Below are 22,370 nucleotides of genomic sequence, written 5' to 3'. Positions count from 1 at the left end.
GTCCACCCTTTTATTGTTGTGATCGTTTAAAAAGATGTCATTCATATAACACATGTGCGAACAGGCGTCAAGGGCGGTTGTGTGGAGGGTGTAGACCTGGAGACTTTATAAGCATATTTAGTCATAACAAATGTGTTGATAGTTCAAAATGCTTGGCGAGCTGGTTTTGGATTGTTTTTGCAATCGTTATCGTAATATCTTTTGGATTGCTACTATACCACAAAGATGTACTTCTCGCTATTAAAAACAAACTACATAAACTATATGCGAGATTGACCAGGATTGGCCATGGAGAATCTATTCGAAATAGATTCCCGGACACTCCTTATAACTTGATCAGCGACAATGAAGAAAATGAGACAAACTCGCACAATGAACTTAACTTTGATCAACAATCATATATTTCAGGTCTCATCAAAATCACATTTTTCTTTTACCAAACAGCTTCAATTATACGAATCACTTCTTCAGCTAAAATGGAATATCACACGCCATATCTTATTGAAACTCTTTCATCATTTTTCGACATTAAAATCGCAATCAAATCTTCCAATCTGATCGATTTGTGCCCTATCCAAACACAGAGTATTGCTGCTATTGAACTTTTCAGATTAAGTATCGTTCTTTCGTGTATTATTCTAATACCAGTATCACTTGTCGCGGTCAGCCTTGTCAGATACCACCAGGAAAACCAATATAAAACCTCACCTTTCGTCAACCGGTTGAAAGTAAGCTATGTTCAGATTCTAATTCTTGGCTATGCTAGCATTGCAACATTTTGTTTACAATCTGTGGATTGTATTGAAATTGATGGTGGACTTTGGATTTTTAATCAAGCTGAAGTGGCGTGTTACCAACAATGGCAGATCATGGTTTTTGTGGTGATTTGTCTTTGGATTGTTCCCTTTTCCTTTGTATTATATTTTGGTTGTTGTTGGCTTCGATCAAAAGCAATCACACCAAATGAATTGTTGGTGACCCTTACATTTCCACCAGTAGTACTGTTTTACAAAACAAGAAACTGGTACCTTGGTCAATCTCAGAATGTATGGTCAGAGAAAATGACCATAGAACAGAGTAATATTGTAAGCTTCATGAATCAACCTTTTCGAGTGAGTATAAACAAAGATGAAACGTCTGAACAAGTAATAAGGAAGCCAGTTAAAATCATATGGGAGCCGGTGTTTGTCGCACGTCGATTGATCCTTATCATTAGTACCACGTTCATCCGGTCACCGATCATGAAATTATACCCAACTGGATTTCTGTTGATTATATTCACTATCCATGATTACACAGTCAAACCTTTTGTCGAAAAGTCGCTCAATTTCATACAATTAATGTCAATGTCGTTATTAATAAATCTAGCGTTTGTAAACACATTCTGGGCGTGGTCAATCAATATTGACATTCTAGATAATGCAGAGTATTATTTGACTGGTAAAATTCTTTTGTTTATTGAATTAGTAATCTTACTTTCACCTATTATTTTGGTTATTGTAGCTTTATTTTATAGATTGTTTAATTATATATACAAGTTATTTTTGAGAAAATTAGATTAGGATAAAGTCTTTGGAGGTCTACAATGATACGTTGATAAACTAAACATTTTTGGTTGATTTCGCTTTTGGAGGACTTGTATTTTGTAAAATTGGACATTTCGGGTTCTTCTTGATCTTATTCACATTCCATGTAGCCATTTGTTTTTAAACTTTCTTAACTGAATTCAGCTAAATTTAACACAACGCCCGCATCAAGCACTTTTCAGTTCGTGAATATTTCTTCGGCGTGGTCGATCGATGTAGATTTTTTGGATAAATGCAGAATTTCGATTGACGGGTAAATTCTTAATTTCATGCAAATAAATTTTAGCACAACGTCCGTATCACCAAAGTTCGTGAATAATTTTAAGGCATGGTCGATCAATGTAAACTTTGTGAATAATGCAGAGTATTATTTGACCGGTAAAATTATTTTGTTTACTGAATTAGCTATCTTATTTTCGCCTTTTATGTTGGTCATTTTAGCTTTATTTTATAGACTGTTTAATTATATATACAAGTTATTTTTGAGAAAATTAGATTAGGGTGAAATCTTTGGAGGTTTACAATGATACGTCGATAAACTAAACATTTTTGGTAAAATTTGAATTTTCGGGTTCTTCTTGACCTTATTTACACTTACAATCCATGACTTTGAAGCCATGTGCTTTTAAACTTTCTTAACTTCATACAGTTAAATTTAAACCAACGTCAATATGAAGCACTCTTGAGTTCGTGAATACATTTTGGGTGTGGTCAATGAATTTGACCTGTAAAATCATTTTGTTTACATTATTGCTTTATTTCATAGATTGCTCAATTATACATACAAATTATATTTTTAGTTATATAAGTAATCTTTTGTTTTAATAAATCAAACTAGCCGGTACCCTGCGTCGCACGCCGGTTTAGCTGTTGCTGAACGCATTTTAAAGTCCTTTGGATGTTGGGAAGCTGGCTTAAAATACGATGAAGTCAAAATTAAAGGGAAAAATTATCTTCAAAGTTTGACTCTGTCCCTCCCAGGTCACGTATCTTTTAACCATATTTTGAAAAAGATTTTTTTTTATTCAAACTATACCATACCGGCGACCTGCGACGTCCGAAAAGGCTTTGCAATGAGATTTTTTTCTTGCTTCGCTCGCTTTACATTTGCCGTACTTGTTGATGATTAGGAAAACTTTGATGTCAAGATAAGAGGAGTGAAATTATAGACATGACACGAGATTCGTCGAAAAAAGGCAGCCCATGGGTACTTAGGCAAGAGAAGGATACGGGCATGAGCCGTTCTTAAGGATGCCTTTTTAAAAATGGCAGTCCCTGTAAGGGTTGGAAAAATCAGAAAATCAAACTTCAGTCCCACTAAGAGTCGGTAAAAATAGGGAAAAAAATTCAACTTTTTACCCCCAGAAAGATAGAAATTTAATCAAATTAGTCCCAATAAGGGAAGTAAACTTCACAAAATTATTTCGCTTGTTTCTTCTTCTCTCTAGTCTCGCTAAGGGTCCAAGGGCCAAAAGTCAGGCAGCTAGGCACCTTCGTCATAACTTTTCGAATTCAACAATGAATGACTTAGATTTACAGCAATATAATTATCGACATAGATGTTTATAAGTCCCTTTTTACGAAGAAAGATCTCTTGTTTTTACCGCCTTTCGAATGTATTGTTAATGTTGCTGTTTAGTTGTTCCAACAAACTTGTCTTGTGATTCTTATGATTTAAATGTTATAAATTTGTTCTTTTCTAAAACAGATTTTGTTTGAAAGATTTTCTTTTGTTTTGTTTTGAAACGATTTCGAATGTCTCAAATCAAATAAAGTCGTTAATTACATTCGAAAACATAAAACAAAAGAATAGAGAGAAAAAAATCATAAGAGGCGGGCTTGGACACGTCTGGGCAGATATTATAATCTATCAATCAAAACAAATTTATCGAACAACTCAAAGTCTTTATAAAACGGCGCGAATCTGATTTAACACATTTGTGGAGCAAGAAGCAAAAGTCATCTTTTAAAAGAACAAAACATTGCGTTCGAAAACGAAAGTGACACACAAACACACATACAGACTACGGCTATTAATATATAGATTAGAGTATTTTTATATCTATATGGACTTTCATTTTTCTGTTATGCAAGAGGTCAACTTTGAAGGAATTCGCTTATCTTTTTTTTGATCATATATCCAGATAATGGTTGTAGATCGATTTTAGTATGTAATATTAGCTGGTTCCAGTTTAAAAGAGATTGGTACTTAATCGATTTCAATCCATAGTTTAATGTTTTGGCTTTTGGGCGCTCCAGAAGTTTCAGTTCGTTATTTCTAGTATGATAATTATGAGACAGAGTTTTGAAGTTTAAAATGTTCGTAACAGCTTCAGGAGAAAGATTAGTGAGAGTTTGATGTACGAGTCGGATATTGAACTTTGTTACAGTATGTGGCAAAGTTGGAATATCCAGGTTGATGAAAAGAGGAGCAGATTCTGCATTAAAATCTGAAAAAGTCAAGATGCGCACGCATCTTTTTTGAAGTTTGCCTATTCTAGAGTTTTGAGTGAGACTTTGCTTCCATACGATTATTGCGTATGACAAATGAGAGTGAAAAATAGCATAGTATAAAGTTTTAAGAATGGTCTGTGGAACAAAGTGACGCAGTTTGGATAAAATGCCATTTGACCTTCTAAGTTTTGCGGATAAATGATCAAAATGGAAATTCCACGCTAGACATACATCGAGAAAAAGACCAAGATATTTGACACATTTCGAAAATTTCAAGACATGCCCATCAAGATTGAGATTCATTGTATATGGTACAGGTTTATTTTTACTTCTAAACAGGATAACCTCAGTTTTTGTAGTATTAAGAGAGATTTTGTTGGCACGAAGCCAAGAGGAGAGTCTGATTAAGTCAGAATTCACTTTCGTCTCAAGTGAATTTAGATTCGAATCGGAAGAGAGAAGACAGGTGTCGTCAGCAAAGAGGTTTGTTTCGCTATTCAGAATGGCTTCAGGAATGTCATTTATATATATATATTACAAAAAGTAGAGGCCCTAGGACAGAGCCCTGTGGGACTCTGTGTCTGATAGATCAAATGGCTACATGAAGATCAAGAAGAACCCGAAAAATCCAATTTAACAAAATACAAGTCCTCCAAAAGAAAAATCAACCAAAAATGTTTATTTTATCAACGTATCATTGTAGACCTCCAAAGACTTTATCCTAATCTAATTTTCTCAAAAATAACTTGTATATATAATTAAACAATCTATAAAATAAAGCTACAATAACCAAAATAATAGGCGAAAATAAGATAGCTAATTCAAAAAACAAAATAATTTACCGGTCAAATAATACTCTGCATTATTCACAAAGTTTACATTGATCGACCATGCCTTAAAAGTATTCACGAACTTTATTGGTGATACGGACGTTGTGCTAAAATTTAGTTGCATGAAATTAAGAATTTACCAGTCAATCGAAATTCTGCATTTATCCAAAAAATCTACATGGATCGACGACACCCAAATAATATTCACGAACTGAAAAGTGCTTGATGAGGGCGTTGTGTTAAATTTAGCTGTATGCAGTTAAGAAAGTTTAATAAGCAAATGGCTTCATGGAATGTGAATAAGATCAAGAAGAACCCGAAATGTCCAATTTTACAAAATACAAGTCCTCCAAAAGCGAAATCAACCAAAAATGTTTAGTTTATCAACGTATCATTGTAGACCTCCAAAGACTTTATCCTAATCTAATTTTCTCAAAAATAACTTGTATATATAATTAAACAATCTATAAAATAAAGCTACAATAACCAAAATAATAGGTGAAAGTAAGATTATTAATTCAATAAACAAAAGAATTTTACCGGTCAAATAATACTCTGAATTATCTATAATGTCAAACGCTAGAGTTATTAATAACAACATTGACATTAATTGTATGAAATTGAGCGACTTTTCGACAAACGGTTTGACTGTGTAATCATGGATACTGAACATAATCAACAGAAATCCAGTTGGGTATAATTTCATGATCGGTGACCGGATGAACGTGGTACTAATGATAAGGATCAATCGACGTGCGACAAACACCGGCTCCCAAACAATTTTAACTGACTTGCATATTATTTGTTCAGACGTTTCAACTTCGTTTATATTCAATCGAAAAGGTTGATTCATGAAGTTTGAAATGTCACTCTGCTCTATGGTCATTTGCTCTGGCCATACATTCTGAGATTGACCAAGGTACCAGTTTCTTGTTTTGTAAAGCAATACTACTGGTGGAAATGTAAGGGTCACCAACATTTCATTTGGTGTGATTGCTTTTGATCGAAGCCAACAGCAACCAAAATATAATACAAAGGGAAAGGGAACAATCCAAAGACAAATCACCACAAAAACCATGATCTGCCATTGTTGGTAACACGCCACTTCAGCTTGATTAAAAATCCACAGTCCACCATCAATTTCAATACAATCCACAGATTGTAAACAAAATGTTGCAATGCTAGCATAGCCAAGAATTAGAATCTGAACATAGCTTACTTTCAACCGGTTGACGAAAGGTGAGGTTTTATATTGGTTTTCCTGGTGGTATCTGACAAGGCTGACCGCGACAAGTGATACTGGTATTAGAATAATACACGAAAGAACGATACTTAATCTGAAAAGTTCAATAGCAGCAATACTCTGTGTTTGGATAGGGCACAAATCGATCAGATTGGAAGATTTGATTGCGATTTTAATGTCGAAAAATGATGAAAGAGTTTCAATAAGATATGGCAGGTGATATTCCATTTTAGCTGAAGAAGTGATTCGTATAATTGAAGCTGTTTGGTAAAAGAAAAAAGTGATTTTGATGAGACCTGAAATATATGATTGTTGATCAAAGTTAAGTTCATTGTGTGAGTTTGTCTCATTTTCTTCATTGTCGCTGATCAAGTTATAAGGAGTATCCGGGAATCTATTTCGAACAGATTCTCCACGGTCAATCCTGGTCAATCTCGCATATAGTTTATGTAGTTTGTTTTTAATAGTGAGAAGTACATCTTTGTGGTATAGTAGCAATCCGAAAGATAATACGATAACGATTGCAAAAACAATCCAGAACCAACTTGCCAAGCATTTTGAACTATCAACACATTTGTTATGACTAAATATGCTTATAAAGTCTCCAGGTCTACACCCTCCACACAACCGCCCTTGACGCCTGTTCGCACACGTATTATACGAATGACATCTTTTTAAACGATCACAACAATAAAAGGGTGGACATATCTTAAATGTCACATATCCAGATGAGTTTGAGTAACCCCAATAGTTTCCTCTACTTTTGATACCGTTAATACAAGAAGCTTGAAAGGGGCATTGATAACATGTCGAATTATGAACATGCAATTTTCCATTGCTATCGTAATTGACGTATGATTTATTTACAGTATTGTAAGATGTTCCGTCACATCGGACACAGTTCAATTTTATTCGAATACGATTATTTGCATCAGAAGAATCAAAAGTCAAACTTAAGTCACCCACTATGTAGTAATTTGGCTCATAGCATGAGAAATTTGAATCAATAAAATGTGTTGTTGGCTTGAAATTTTCTTCAACAAAAAATGGTACGCTAGACTTCTCTATCCCCATTTTACCATTAAACATTTGTATGTTGGTGAAGTTTAAAAATGGAGCTGGTTCAACATAAAATGATAAATACACTGAAGTTGGTATACTTGGAAAAGGAGAAGAATTGTTGAAAAAAGTGCAATCATTAATTGTAATATCTTTAGATTTGATCGTAATTCCAGCAGACGTAGTACTAGGAGATAGATCATAAGGTAAATAATTGTCAAGAAATGCTGAATTTATTATTTCAACCTGGTACCCTGTCGAAATAATTGAGCCACTATTTGCATTTTTAAATAACGAATCTTTAATTAAAAGTTCCTTTTTGGGATATGATGAAATATCATTTACATCCATATGAACTTGGCCTTGTCCATCATAAGATTGATCAAACGTGCATTTCAAAATTGAGACTTTCACCAAGCCATATTTACTGCTTGATAGGTATAAACTTGAGCGCGTGAAATTGGTACTTAATATGGTGAAAATAACTCCTGGTCGATCAATGAAATACTCAACTGTCGAGTTATGGACTATGTTATCGATCATGGTGCAGGATATAAATTTACTGAAATATTTGGTACTTTTAGTGTTGATCTGAAGGTCAGTGAATTCCAGCAACTTATTGTCAATTATTAAAATTTGATCAAATGAAGTTAAGAACAACGTTGTGGCCTTGAATTGATTACGTTTTAAGGATATTATCCCTGTACTATTTTCTTGGTTTATTATTCCCATCCAAAAGTTATGGAAATGACAATCTTGCATCAACACCTTCATTACAGTTTGTCTTTCTGGTATTAGCTCCTCGTGTGATCCTTTCGATGGTTTTATTTGGGAATCTCTCTCATTTATTTTTTTATGGTGTAACGGTGTTTTGAATCTACAAGCCGTAAATGTTACATTGCAAAACCCATAGCCATCGATCAGAACAGTTTGAACAAATACCAATCTTGGTGATTTTGGCCATTCAAAATTACATTTCACAAATTTCACTTTCTTCAAAGAAGGGTTTAAATGTAAAACTGAAATATTAACCCTGGACCATGATCCTGGATGAGAAATGTTAAGTAAACGACGAAATCCAATTGAGAGATGTTGTAGAGATACATTCCCTGATAGTGAAAATAACGTAAGAGATAACATCTTTTGATCGCTCTCGAACAATACATTAGCCCTTTCTCCACTACAGTTGAAACTAGTATTACCACAATAGCTTGAGATTTCCAAAGAATGAGGTATTACAATAGTTTCATTGCGAACGTATTGATATTGTGAATCCAGTAAAATGATATCTCCATCCAGTGAAATGTTAATAGCGTGATTTAAATAAAAGCATGGTTGATGAATTGAACCACAATTGATCGTGTCTTTACTCATCATGTCACGTGACACGTGAATAGTCCTGGGCTCGATTCCATGAGATACTAAGAAGTAAGAAATTTGAGCATTAACAGTACAATATTTTTTGACAATATTATTTTTAGGAGCTGCTGCGGCTCCTTTTTCAAAGTGGTAATGATAGTTTAAATATAGAGACTTTTTCAAGGTGACTTAAAGCAGAATTTGGTTTGAATGGCAACTTTTGCTTTGGCCTTTCCATCGTTCCCTTCCTCCACCTCTTCTAAAGTGGCAATAAATATACAGAGAATGCACTCCTGTCTCACAGCCCCGGTGAAACCTTTCCCCATATTTCTATCGAAACCTCAACGAGGATAGAAAATCTATTGTTTTCAAATTTGTATGGTTTTTTGATGTTTTTCTCATTTGAACTATGAATTGGGATGAAACTAGATTCAATTTTCCTGTGGGGCTGAAATTGTAGAGTATTTTATCCAACCGGGGACAAAATTTCGGCAGTGGGTGGAGCCCCCACTGGGTCTGTGATACAGGGATGTGACAAGATGTGAAAACCTTCTGAAACCCTAGACATACCCAACAATTCAAGTCGAGACTGTTAACGTATGATTTTCAGAAATAAGATAAACTAACCTTCGAAACAAAATGTGAAAATCAAAAACACGTAAAAATATAATACAGTACACATTTTATCTGCTCTACATACACTCAGAAAGTGCAATATTTATCAACTTATAGTTCTATACGATAAAGGATGTTTGAAATTTGATCCGTAGAAAGACAAATAATAACCAAACAAAAATGACTTGCCCCTACAAGACCAACTATCCTTGTTTTTTGATACCGTTAACGATGGAGCGTTTGACGTCACTCGCGCGACAAGTTACACACTCGTTATTTGTTAATCCCATCGGGCGATAGGCGGTTAGGCGACGGGCGTTCTGTAATTTTCCAATCGACGTCCGGTCATTTTGAATGAAAAAAAAAGTTAAAAAGCGCTATCAGTGAAAGTTATCGTGACATATTATGACAGAAAGTATGATTGATAAAATTGGTGGAGTTATCAAAACAAATTTGTTGAAAATACAGGCCAGATATCAACAGTCTCATGTTTCAACCAATCGTCCCAAGTTAGAGCGGCCAATCTTTTCCTGTGATACTCACTTTCCAGCATTATTAAAAAGATTTTTTTATTTTGCTGATGTCTGCACTTTATTGCAAATTTTCGTATTTTGCTCATTTCTGCTGACGTCAGTAAAATTTGAAAAAAATGATTATGCAAAAATGTTTTTATTACTGATATGCAACTTTGGTCCAAATCTCATGTTTATACCATTAGCCAAACTGGAGTTATTTAAAAAACAAGTTTTGCTGACGTCAGCATTTTTTGGTTTTTGCGGTTTTTCGCAAAATTGGCAAAACCTAAATTTAAGTAACACCGATTTTCATGTTCTACATCGTAATGCGCTTCTTTAAAGGTATAATTTATTATGCTAGGAGGGGTGATGATGGGTCCGAAGAATTAACGCAAATTTGGACACGCATTAATTTACCCGAGAAATTTAATACATGCGAAGATTTCCAGAAACTGGCAATCGCGAAATTTGGTACACGCGAAAAACGTTTCTTGGAAAAAATTTCACGTGTAACACGCGAAATATAATACCAATAAGGTACTTCAAGCACTATTATTATTGAATTTTATTTCTCCTGAAAGATGTGTTAAACCATGGAAGTTTAAAGAAACAGGAGATATATGCTATTGTAACCAAGCTCGCCCTACGATTAAAAAAGTTACGATGTTTGCATGCTCATAATCTCATATATCGTGCATTTTTAATGAGCTCTTTTATCCATTGGTGAAATCTTATTGGCTCATTGAAGCTTTAAAAATTAGTTGAGACGAGATTCATTGTTTCTGACATCAGTGTAAGAAAATATTTGGACTAAAAAAAGGCCTGTAAACTTGGCAATCCCTCGTCACATAATAAGATTTTTCGATCAATGTTTTCTATAAGGTATACTCTATTGCTCGATACTTTCCTCCAAAATTCTCCAGCGACTTTATGTCTACAAATTGAATCTGAATTTGTGTGTGCTTATAAAGAACTTTTCATTTTCTGGCTTGAGAAAATATTTTCAAAACAAAATTGAACGGATAACGAAATGGAATATAAACTTGTTTCGTGGACGCGTTTTATTTAATTTTCGTATATTAAAAGGCTAGAATCCTGTAGGATCTTCAATACTGATAATTAGAATGTTCAGAGCAAACTTGATTTCTTCTAAAAAGTCTTATTTCATCGGGCGAGCTTAGAATTTCTTTTGATACATTTTATAAAAGTCAAAAATCAAAAGACTTTAACGACCAATTACCGACACATTCAACTCGTTTTTCTTTATACCTCTATGGTTAAACAAACGTACACGAAATATAGTCATATACACCCCTGTCTCACAGACCCACTAGGACCCCAGCCCACTGGAAAATTTGGCAAAAATTTCGTCACCGGTGAGAAAAATACTCTGGAATTTCAGCCCCACTAGGTAAATGACTTTAATTTCATTCCCATTCGAAATTCAATGTTTAAAAATTGTTCACCAAAACCATCCCCACTGGATTTTTTAACCTTGGAACAATAGAATTTCAATTTCCATCGGGAATTCAATAGGAATGTTTATCCCTACTGAGGAAAAAAGTTCCAGTGGGGCTGTGAGACAGGGGTGTTCATATCCATTTTTAACATCAAACTTTCCTCGTCCTAGTTTTTAAGGTTAAAATCATGATGGTGAAATGTTTTGGATTATCATTCGTACTATTTTACTATTGTTCATCCCCAATTCCTAACAATGAATTAAAAAATCGAAAATAAATTAAGAGGTGTCCAATTAAAATATCGAAGACTGAGTGTAAAACAAATCTCATCCAAAATTTTAATAAAAACTTAAGGTGTCGATTATAAATGTTTTTCTTACATGTGCAAATTTTATAGAGGTAAATACACGGCTGAACAATCAAATTTATACAATATTTACGTCGCAAAATCTTTGAAGAAATGAGTGACAAAGCGACACTTTTACTGGTATAAATTCATGTTACAAAAACTCTCACTAAAAATAAGGGGTTACATATTACCTAAGAAAGATTAGATTTACATCTTTGAGACTTTTCGGAAGAGCAGTTGCAAAATGGCTTTGTTAGGCTTATTCTTAGCAGTTGTTGTAACATGTGCTATTTCAAATTCTCAAGGTATATTTCAGCTTTATTTTCCATTTCGAGGGTTACCAAGGCATTAATGTATCATTATCAACGGGTATTCAGGAAGGCGCCTAAGCTATCCAACGAACTTTGAACGAGCTTCTAACTCCTTCTAGATCCGGAGATACAAGCCTTTAAAGTTTGAACTACTTAGTGATTTTCTTTAAAAAACTTAGAAAAAATGATCGTGGCACTTAAAGGGATACCAAAATTTATTTTCACCCGTTCAACTTCAGACAGGGTGCACAAAAGTCATAGTGGTTTAAGAATCAGCATTCTGAATTTAATTTACAGTAGCGTGGTGGGTTTATTAAAATTGGGATGAACTGGGTGAAAAGTATTGGGAAAATATCTCTAGATCAATTCCTTGGATGGGGAGCACTCGATTCAAAAACGAACATACGTGCGGCCCAAAATTAGGCCTTTGAAATCGGATCCTTACAATGCAGAGAAAACTTTGCAAAATTTGAGCAAATGTGAACGAAAAATCGACCCTTTCGGTGCATTTTTTTGAAAATGTTTGACCATTTTCAGGCAAAATATGGTCAGATTTTCGAAATTTTACACGCATAGAGTGCAATCTTTCTCATCTTTGCTCATTTCGACCCTTACAGTGCACTTTGGGAAGTTTGGGAAATATTTCCTGAAGAGCCGCACGTATGGTATAGGTCATTTACCTTGAGTGTTCCGTACGGGGAGCAATTACATAGCGCTCTTGATGCATTTACACTGTTATTGAGTAGTGCTACCATAAGGGTACCACTCAGAAGCGGAAAGATTTTGGGTGGGCAGGAAAGAGAAACTTTCTCCAGGGTATACAAAGGTTGCAGTGATATAGCGCCCGTCTCGATGCATGTGCACCACTTTTGAGTAGTGCTACCATTAATGTACCACGTTCAAATCAACTCCGAAAAAAGTTTTTGGGTGGAGGCGGGGATGGATAAACTGCCTCCAGGGTTCATATAAAGCTCAGTAGTGAGGCGTTATTCTTCCCTGGGTACGGTATGTCGTGACACAAACAAATGGTGCCGTCAAATGATGACTCATGGCGCTTGTAAATTTGATTACCTCTCAAAGATTCAATGTCCAAGGCTATGCGGGGATTGCAAAGGTAAATAACTCATATTTTCTACCCTATCTAGGTACTGTTTGCCGTGATACGAATAAATTTTGCTCCCAAATGACGAGATATGGAGCATGTAATTTTCATCGATTGACACGAGAACAATGCCAAAGGAGATGTAGACTTTGTGAAGGTATGTATGGAAAATGAAGATACGAGTAGATTTTTATTGAAATATAACTCTTCGTAGCTCAATTGAGTTACAATTAAAGCTCATAATATTCTTGCACTTTTTGAATTAGTCCTGCCTGAAGTATGTGCAAAACCCTCCCCCTTGTCTACAAAGCTGTCAGAGTTGATTTCAGTGGAAAATCAGCGAAACTTCAGCTTTGTAGACTAGGGGAGGGGGATTGCTTCACAAATAAGTTGAATTTTTAAAAAGTGCAAAAATTAATGAGCTTGATTGTAGAACCAAACAAGGATACAAATTATAAGACGGGCTACAGATTTAAAAATATGGCCCAATTTTAAAGGAAATTTTCTCAACGTGTGAATACCTTGGGGAATTTATTTTCCTAACCTCAATTTTTCACTTATTCTTACACCTACCCAAACCTAGGTTTGCAGGATGGCATGCATGCGCCGCCCTTTTTTTGGCGGTCGGGCCCTTGTAGGGTACAAAACAGACCCTTAGAGGGACTTAAATGGAGAAAGAAACCGAATATTTTTGAATGACCCTTATTGGGACTATTTTATAGAAATTTAGGCTTTTGAGGGCCACGATATAGAATTTGAGTTAATTTTCAACGCTTAAGAGGACTGGAATTAGATTATGTGATTTTTACAACCCTTAGTGGGATTTGGAAGAGATCCTTAAGGGCAGCTCATACCCGTACCCTCCTTTTACCTAGGTACCCCCCCCCCGGAACCTAAGCAAAGCTTATAAAGTCATAAAATTTGTACAAAAGTCCATTTGCTTTTAAGTATGCACTAATTATTGTTTCTGCTCAATATTCAACCGATGTTCCACCCCTTCTAGGGGTCCATTATCGTACCCGTTGCGATACTAACTTCATAAGAACAAACTATAAAAGAAAATAAACTTCTTAATTGGCTAAAATATCAAGCACAAGTTAAGAACATTTTAAGGCTTTATCGAATCTAAATTCTCAAGAAATTGAATAACAATACTCACAGAATAGTGAAAGTAAGGAACATTTTTAGGCTTATAACTCAAAAAGTTAAGAACACGAGAAGGCTTCAAAACTTTTGGATATTCTTAAAAACTTTTATCTATTTCTTTTATTGTAGCTGAATGTGATGCAGTATCAAATGAGCAACGGAGAGAATGTGGTTTCCCTGGTATCGAGCCCAAACATTGTGAAAGTAGAGGTTGCTGTTGGGGCGCCATTGCTGACAAAAAGAAACCATGGTGTTTCTATCCTAAAAGTAACGATACTAAAAGGGCTTTCTTCTTTGACTTATTGATGATGGATTGCACTAAAGTTAGCAAGTCAAATACGAATGTAATTTGGAAAAGGACGGACTCTGATCTTTCAAAATATTGCAAAATCTAACTTCGTATTGGCCTCAGTATTTCAAAAGGTTTTCGTCCCTTACTGGATGGGTGTCAGATAATTAGATTCCAGTAACGTTAAAAAGGTCTGGGATACTTCACGGGGACGAGGTTGGTATTTATTTGATATGCGTAAGTCATTTTTCTAACGGAAACACCCGAAAAAAGCCGGGTTTTAAACACCGTCTGTTACTAAAACTGGAAACACGGTGGTCAATATCCAGCTTTCCTCTTTTGTTTCCGTTAGAAAATATGAGGTCATCTTGACTTACGCATATCAATATCATATCATATGAAATTTGCTGTGTCTCTAGACCAATGCAAGCCGGTTGAACCACGCTTTAGACGGGATTGTGGGTATCGTGGAATGACAAAGAAACAATGCATGGACAAAGGTTGTTGTTGGTCGCCATTGAGAAAAAGCAAAATCTTCAACTGGCCTTGGTGTTATCATTCAGAAAGTGAGTGAATTATTATTAAATGGTTTTGTAATGTTTTAGAGACTAGGACCCCTGAAAGTGAAAAAAGTGAAAAAGGAACATGTGAGTGGATAAATAAGTGATAAAGGGAATGAATGAATGAATGAATGAATGAATGAACGAAGGAATGGATTAACTAATGAATGCATGATTGATCGAGTGAGTGATTGAATGAGTAAGTCGATGAATAAAGGAAGAAATAAACTTATAAAGAAATGAATGAATGAATGAACGAATGAACAAATGAATGAACAAATGAATGAACAAATGAATGAATGAATGAATGAACGAACTCTACGGAAATAAGGCGCGGATGATTGGTTAGTTTTTCCGTATTTTTTGCATTTGAGCCCGTCCGCTAATATTACAGCCCGTAGGTTTTTGTAATAGGCAAAATTCGTAATGTCCGTCCCGATTGAATGAGTAAGTCGATGAATAAAGTTAGAAATAAACGTATAAAGAAATGAATGAATGAATGAATGAATGAATGAATGAATGAATGAATGAATGAATGAATGAATGAATGAAAAAGCTCTGAAATAATTAACTTAATTTTCGATTATTCTAGGTGACAATACCGGTTCAGGAGATGGACCAAACTAGAAGTGACATCAAGATAAACGAACAAAAGGAGTCAAGCATTTGAAATATATTATCATTTGAAATATATTGATCCTGTAGAAATTAACCAATACTTTTAAATTCTTATTATCCTTTCTGGTACAATATTGCCTTTTGTCACTTTAACGAAACCTCATCTGTTTCAAGCTTAACATTACTGATGATTTTGATTCAGATAACGAACGATGCCAGCTATACTCAGGTGCTGTATTTCTTTTTACCTTTTGAATCATTCATATGTCGTGAGCGTCACAGTTAATCTTGTCCTAAAATCTAACCTGTGCAGACGGAAAAGAAAAATTTTATAAGAACAATAAGGCACAAAAATGCCAAGAAATATAGGATAATCTAAGAACAATACTGAGCCTAGAATGGCTGAATATTAAGTAAATTTAAGGGTCAAAGGGAGAGGATGTAGATTGCTCAAAGGAAAACCTTTTAAATGCCATGGGAAATCGACAACAACGGAGAGAATGTGTCAAGTAAACTCGACCTGGTAAGGTAAGGTAAGAGTCGAATCAGCAAAAATAGGGTACCAATCACTGACCTTTATATATCCCTGGACCAAGCTATATCCGCCATCTTTGATCGAAGTTATTTTGAAAGGTGGTAGAAACGAAACTAGATCTAGCGCTCTCTCCGCGGGTACCAATTTCAAAAAAAACTCTGCTTGGCCAGCATTGAGTAACTTGGTCCAGGAATATATAAAGGTCAGTGTACAAATCTCTTTTTGGGAAGCTAGGCCCGTAAAACAGCCAATGGAATTGTTTTGTTTAAATTATTCTAAAGTTATGTTGATAATCAATAGTTTTCTAAAAATTTATCATTATTTGTTTCGAAATGAAGAAAACATTCAATGATATGAAAAATAATGAAAAGTCGAAGGAAAACACAACTGTACAAACTTATTTGATCAACCTTTCAAAACTCACTTGTGTCAAAGAGATGTGCAAAGCAACAAAGTTACAAAACATCTCAAGCTTTGGACATCACAAGTCATCTGCCATCTATAAAAATAATAAGGTCATGGCAAAGTTAACAATTTTTTCAGTTATCATTTTATGCTTCACAATTTCATTGACTTACGGTAAGTTTTTTGAACCCTGATTCATTCCCGGGAGTACTAGACACCCCTGTCTCACAGCCCCACTGGAACCTTTTTCCTCAGTGGGGGATAAACATTCCTATTGAATTCCTGATGGGGATAGAAATTCTATTGTTCCAAGGTTAAAAATGCCAGTAGGGATAGTTTTGGAGTACAATTTTTAAACATTGAATTTCGAATAGGGATGAAATCAAAGTCATTTTCCCAGTGGGGCTAAAATTTCAAAATATTTTCCCACCGGGGACGAAATTTTGACCAAATTTTCCAGTGGGGCTGAGGTCCCAGTGGGTCTGTGACACAGGGGTGTTACTAGGTACTTTTAGAGTGGTACATAACCGTATTTTTCCATTTGCCTGGGAAACTCACGGGGATTGACAATTTTAGGGCATCTTATTAAATTAAAAATTACAATTAACTCTCGCTAATTCGAACTCGAACGAGAAATCAATTTCTTTTGAATAACAGAGTGATTCGAATTGTAGAAAATATTTTACAAGGGTTTCCCCTTGATGAGGACTTAATCAATTTCAATTATAGAAGATTCGAATAATAGAAGTTTGAACAAGTGAGAGTCCTCTGTAATATAAGTTAAAATTCACCACTCCTACCTCAACCATAATGTTCCTCATCCCAAGAATCCCAAACACCATTAGTTTACCAAAGACTTTCCAGCAACCTAGGGTGTTTCAGTTAATCCTCCTTCACCACCCTATCCGATAACTTTTCAAAACTTGCTTGATGAATTTGAGGTTTAATGAATTCGATAAAGGTTTTAATGTCAATGAAAATTGGATTGAAGAAAAAATTATATCAGGAACAAAATTCATTGCAAAATACCCACTAGCTTAAAGCTTTAAAATAGAGCTCTAGATTACTCCGCACTCCGCACTCCGCACTAAACGACACTACGTGATTATTACCATATCCTTTTAATAATGGAGCAGATTCACTAACCAACTCTCTCGAATATGATCCTTCCATGTAGTACCGTTGTTAGTGGGGGCTTCCGAGGGTAAGAAATATCGTAATACCGATATTTTCTTCTTGAAATATCGGTCAATACCAGCCTCTTGGTAGCCCCCTAGCTACCTACCGGGAGAGGGCAAATGGGCTACACCCTGATTTTCTGAGAAACAGTTTTTCATGAAATACAAATTTTTTGATAAATTAATTCATTACCCATTTCATCTTATATTAGGTACGGTATGTCGTGATACGAACAAATGGTGTCCACAAATGACAACACATGGTGCTTGCGGCTTTTATAAACCAACACAAGAACAATGTCCAAGAAGGTGTGGTAGATGCAATGGTGAGTGAGCATCCCAGCTGGCACACAACGTTGTTTCAACGTTTATTTAACGTTAGATGAACGTTGGAACAGCGTTTTGTGCCAGCTGGGATGGTAATAAAAAGGAATCTCCATAACTCGAACACGCACGGGGAACACAAAGGTTAAGGAAGTTCCGAGTTAGAGAGTATGGTTTCTAAGGTATTGGTAAATAAAAGGACCCTAAAAGTATGTGGGTGTCTTTTTGATCGTGGAATGGCCTATAACTATAGCTTTCTTTTCGACTGAAAACGTCACAAAAGTGACGTAATGTCAATTGATATTTCCGCTTGGTGTATGTCCTGAATATTTAGGCTCGAAACCACGGATATCATCTGCACACTAGATAGGTTTAAATGTTTACATATTTCCCATGAAACTACGTCCAGCTTTAAGGTCGACTAGTATGCCATGATGGTTTCGGTTTATACTAGATTTGCGAACGTTCAAGTTCCAAAACATTGGATAATCCCACTGATGACAACAAGAATAGAGTACAAAATGGCAGGCTTGTCAGCTCCTTAAACCTTATTTAATTCTGATATTCATGACATAATCTTTTATACGAATACACACGAAAAACACCGGGGGTTGGCCCCCAGCTTTATTGTTTAAATTCAAAACTGGTGGCAAACGCCCGGTGTTTTTCGGGTGTTTTCGTATAAAAGATTACGTCATGGATATCAAGAATATGGGAATCTCGATCCAGTAAAGTAATAAGAGATCAGTGTTTAAATACTAGACTTTGTACCGTTTCAGCGACATGTGACATCGCACGTGATACACGACGAGAATGTGGACATAAAGGAATAACATTAACAAAATGCGAAAGTCGTGGATGTTGTTTCAGAGTACCAGTTGATATCAACAGGAAAAATACTCCATGGTGTTTCTATCCCGAAGGTTAGTGTTTTATGAAATATACCACACCCAAGATCACTAACGAAGGGAATAGTTTAGGAGGCGCGATGAATTTAAAAATGGTGGTTAGCCTGGGGCGGAGTAAGCAGTCCTGGCGGAGGTATTTACAGTGTTTGTTCCAAACTCAACCGCCACTTTATTCCCCGTAAACTACCCTCAATCACGCCCTGCCCTGTGCATACATATTTTCCCACGTTTACAGAGCCTCTAACGGACGATAGCATCATCTACACCCGCATTCCCTCTCTAATTCGATTTTCAAGGGGAGTTGGATTTGCATCGGATAAGGAAGTGAATCGAATAGTAGTGCGTCGTTTGTAAGAGTTTCTTATTGACGGTGACTTTCTATATCATCAAATATTGAAGCGTAACGTTAGAGAGTGCTATGAGAGTTCATGTAATCTCTTACCATCTAGGGCTTTTAGTACTTCTTGAGCCCCAAAGAATACATTTTCTTTTCAAGATCGAAAACATTTTTAACGTGTTTTATCTTTCTATTATCAACTTTTCCATTCCACAGAACAATGCAAATTCATTGAAGGTCACAAGCGAAAAGATTGTGGTCACCTTGGTATCTCTAAAGATGAATGCATGGACAAAGGATGTTGCTGGTCACCTCTGGTTGGAGCTTCTAAAAAACACCCATGGTGTCATCATTCTGAATAAAACGAAAAGAAATATTTATCTTTGAATGTAACAATTTGTTTTATTTGAAGCAATATATTGTTAAAAATATTGAAAAATTTTTTTGTTTAAAGGTCGTCCAATCCCTGATTGCTTTAATTCTCATTATCTACATAAATATGGCAAAACTTAGCAAATAAATCTGGGCAACGATGTAAAAATAATAACCAACTTGCCTTGGACATTTTGCATCGTAAAAAGTGCAATTAAATAAAAAATTGCTTCATTTGCAACCTTCTATCCTTCTATTGGACAGAATCGATCACGTGATGTATATTTTTCCAAAATTTGGGTTAGAAAAAGTGTATTTTCCTATAGACAGCCTCACAGAAGGAATTTTTTAATTAGATATTATTGTTCTATAAACCTTCATCTGTTTATTTTGTATCATGCAACCTTCATGCACTTTTCATACGTGAGATATCGCATTTCAAATCACACATATATTTTTCAGATAACATCATTTTATGAGCGTTTATTTATCCAGATGAAGATTAAGTGGTATCAGGCCGATCCGTAGTCAATTTGTCTAAAGATTGGTACCTTTATCTTTTGAAAAAAATTCCAAAATTTGCAGTAAATAACAATTCAAATTTTCTATCAATTCAGTGGATGTCAAAAAGTGTGTCAAAATCTAGCTAAAAGCATAACACGCACTGCACACAGAGCTTTTTAATAGAGTGCTCATTTCAATAGGAAAACAATGGTTGTTCTCTTGGGAGAAGTGCCTTCTAGAGGTAGTTGGTTATCTATTATTTTTACATCGTTGATCTGGGTTAAAGGGTTAACATGGGTTAACATGAATTAGACCACAATAAATTTTGATTTTGTGCAATAGTACCTTAAAAATAAAAAACGGTTATTTTTGTCGGGATCAATGTTCGATTTCGATGAAATTTGACGGAATCAATTTTGCCGATTGAATTCAGACCGAAAGAATAAATTTTCAGGGAACGGTAAATCAATAGAGCATTTAAAAACCCCTCTTCTCACTGGAAAAATTGGCCAAAAATTCCCCATCCAAGTGGAAAATTATATTCCAATTGTAAATAATCAAATAAACCGATCATCATTGCAAAATACTGATTTTTTCTGACTTGAAACAATGCAATTCGAACCCCTGTCCATAGAAAATATGGGAATTTTAATCCTTATCCGGTTTCAGTCCGTTCTATCAACGACTTAATAAAATAGATAGACCAAGAACTTCATACAATGGCTCTTAAAAATCTTTTGTTTTCTATTTATTTTGTATTCTTTCATCTTGCCGTCTTTCCACCGTCCGCGTAAGTCATATTACAAAGAAATTAGACTTTTTACAAGCATCTCTAAATGGTGTAAAATCAATTATATCGAATTTCTACTGACCATAAGTATAATTTTCGATTTTTTTTGCTTACGTCTGATCGCATTTTTAATCATCTTTCTCACAAGATATTTTTCAATATTTTTCGACAACACTGTTGCGCTTTACAGCGCATTTTCTTTAAGAACATAAACATTTTTGAAAGACTCTAACTAAGAAAATAAACGTGCGTTCATGGTGCGTTCTTAAGATAGAAAACACAAACACTATCCAAATACAAATTTTATAATTTTAACAATGTTTACTGATTTTTAGGCCTAAAAGTTTGACTTGAAATTAAGAACATATTCACAAAATTTAGGTCATGTGATCAATATCAACCAATAGCTAATCTTAAAAAAATACTTTTGCACGCGGAATGACATTTTAATGATGCAAAAAATCATTAATTTTTTTATCATTCTAACGCGGATCATTTCAATAGGATACTGGTCTATCTATTTTATTAGGTCGTTGGTTCTATTTACCCTGATTGTCTATATAAATCTAATCTTGTCTATATAATGATACTGTAATGATCTATTCATGATATAAAAAGATAATTATTACTGTGTCATAAAAATCTGCTCTCCTACACAAATTTTGCGCCCACTTGGCTACGCTACTGGTGTTAAATGACTAAATCAGCAGAAATGAAATTTACCTGAGAATTTAAAGTGCCTGATATTGGAGAATTTCAATTTCGGTAAGCTCTAAAAAAAAATTTTGAAGGATTTTTGCGGCAGATTCGCTAAAACTACCGGTCATTAAGCACCATTGAGCGGTCGTATCGTGAAGGTGAGAGCACGGTGAGTAAGATTGCCATAATGAAAACTTTGTACTTGTACAGAATGGTATATGATACCTCTCTGCCCGATACTCTGTAATGAATATCCCACTTTTAAACCAGGATAAAACCACTAAAAGTATTTTTTCCATAATAAGAATATGCTATAGTATAGGCCTATGCAGGATTAATTGATACCTAAAAAATTGCTCTATTGCTTGAGAACAATATAATACCAAGCATAATGCGAGCTGGATATGGAGGTAGATGCTTCCTTATTAAAAAACATGTATTTAATTCAAGCTGTAACATAGTTTTCAAGAATTTATATATAATCATTGGCAATAAAATTGCAGAATCATTTTGTTACAGATTTTTAAATACCCTATAAAATCCCATTTTACCCAAATCACATGGCATTTTACTTATTTTCTTCCTGCACACTCAGGCAAAGGCAAGTTATGCTAATAACTTCTCAAATTTTAATCAAAACGCTTTCAAGTTTGGTATACACGTAGGATGGACTTTCTTTCTAAAAAATAACTTGTGGAACAACTGGAAAAACCGTGCCTTTTGATTTATCGATTTTTTGCTCAGACAGTAACTTGCCTGAGCATATACAGTTGTTTTTAGATCGAATGCCCCTGAAGATTGAGAGAGATATTTCTTGTTCAA

The 22,370-nt window shown here is 34.9% G+C and overlaps 2 protein-coding genes across 2 annotated transcripts; one reads left to right on the top strand and one right to left on the bottom strand.

Moving 5' to 3' along the window:
- Positions 1 to 5,288: 5,288 nt before the first annotated feature.
- Positions 5,289 to 7,187, bottom strand: LOC136820874 (uncharacterized). The gene has a single exon (XM_067077113.1). The coding sequence runs from the start codon at positions 7,185 to 7,187 to the stop codon at positions 5,289 to 5,291; it is 1,899 nt and encodes a 632-aa protein (XP_066933214.1).
- A 4,432-nt stretch (positions 7,188 to 11,619) lies between these two features.
- LOC136820927 (putative gastrointestinal growth factor xP4) lies at positions 11,620 to 19,622 on the top strand. The gene is made up of 6 exons (XM_067077163.1): positions 11,620 to 11,775; positions 12,927 to 13,040; positions 14,159 to 14,296; positions 17,827 to 17,940; positions 18,718 to 18,861; positions 19,400 to 19,622. Exons 1-6 carry the CDS (start codon positions 11,715 to 11,717, stop codon positions 19,543 to 19,545), a joined length of 717 nt encoding a protein of 238 aa, XP_066933264.1. The 5' UTR covers positions 11,620 to 11,714; the 3' UTR covers positions 19,546 to 19,622.
- Positions 19,623 to 22,370: the final 2,748 nt, after the last annotated feature.

This window comes from Clytia hemisphaerica, unplaced genomic scaffold (assembly GCF_902728285.1).
Source record: "Clytia hemisphaerica strain Z4C2 unplaced genomic scaffold, Clytia hemisphaerica genome assembly, whole genome shotgun sequence".
Lineage (NCBI taxonomy): Eukaryota > Metazoa > Cnidaria > Hydrozoa > Leptothecata > Clytiidae > Clytia > Clytia hemisphaerica.
Note: the sequence above shows the minus strand (reverse complement) of the source record. Positions and strands in the feature narration are given on the sequence as shown.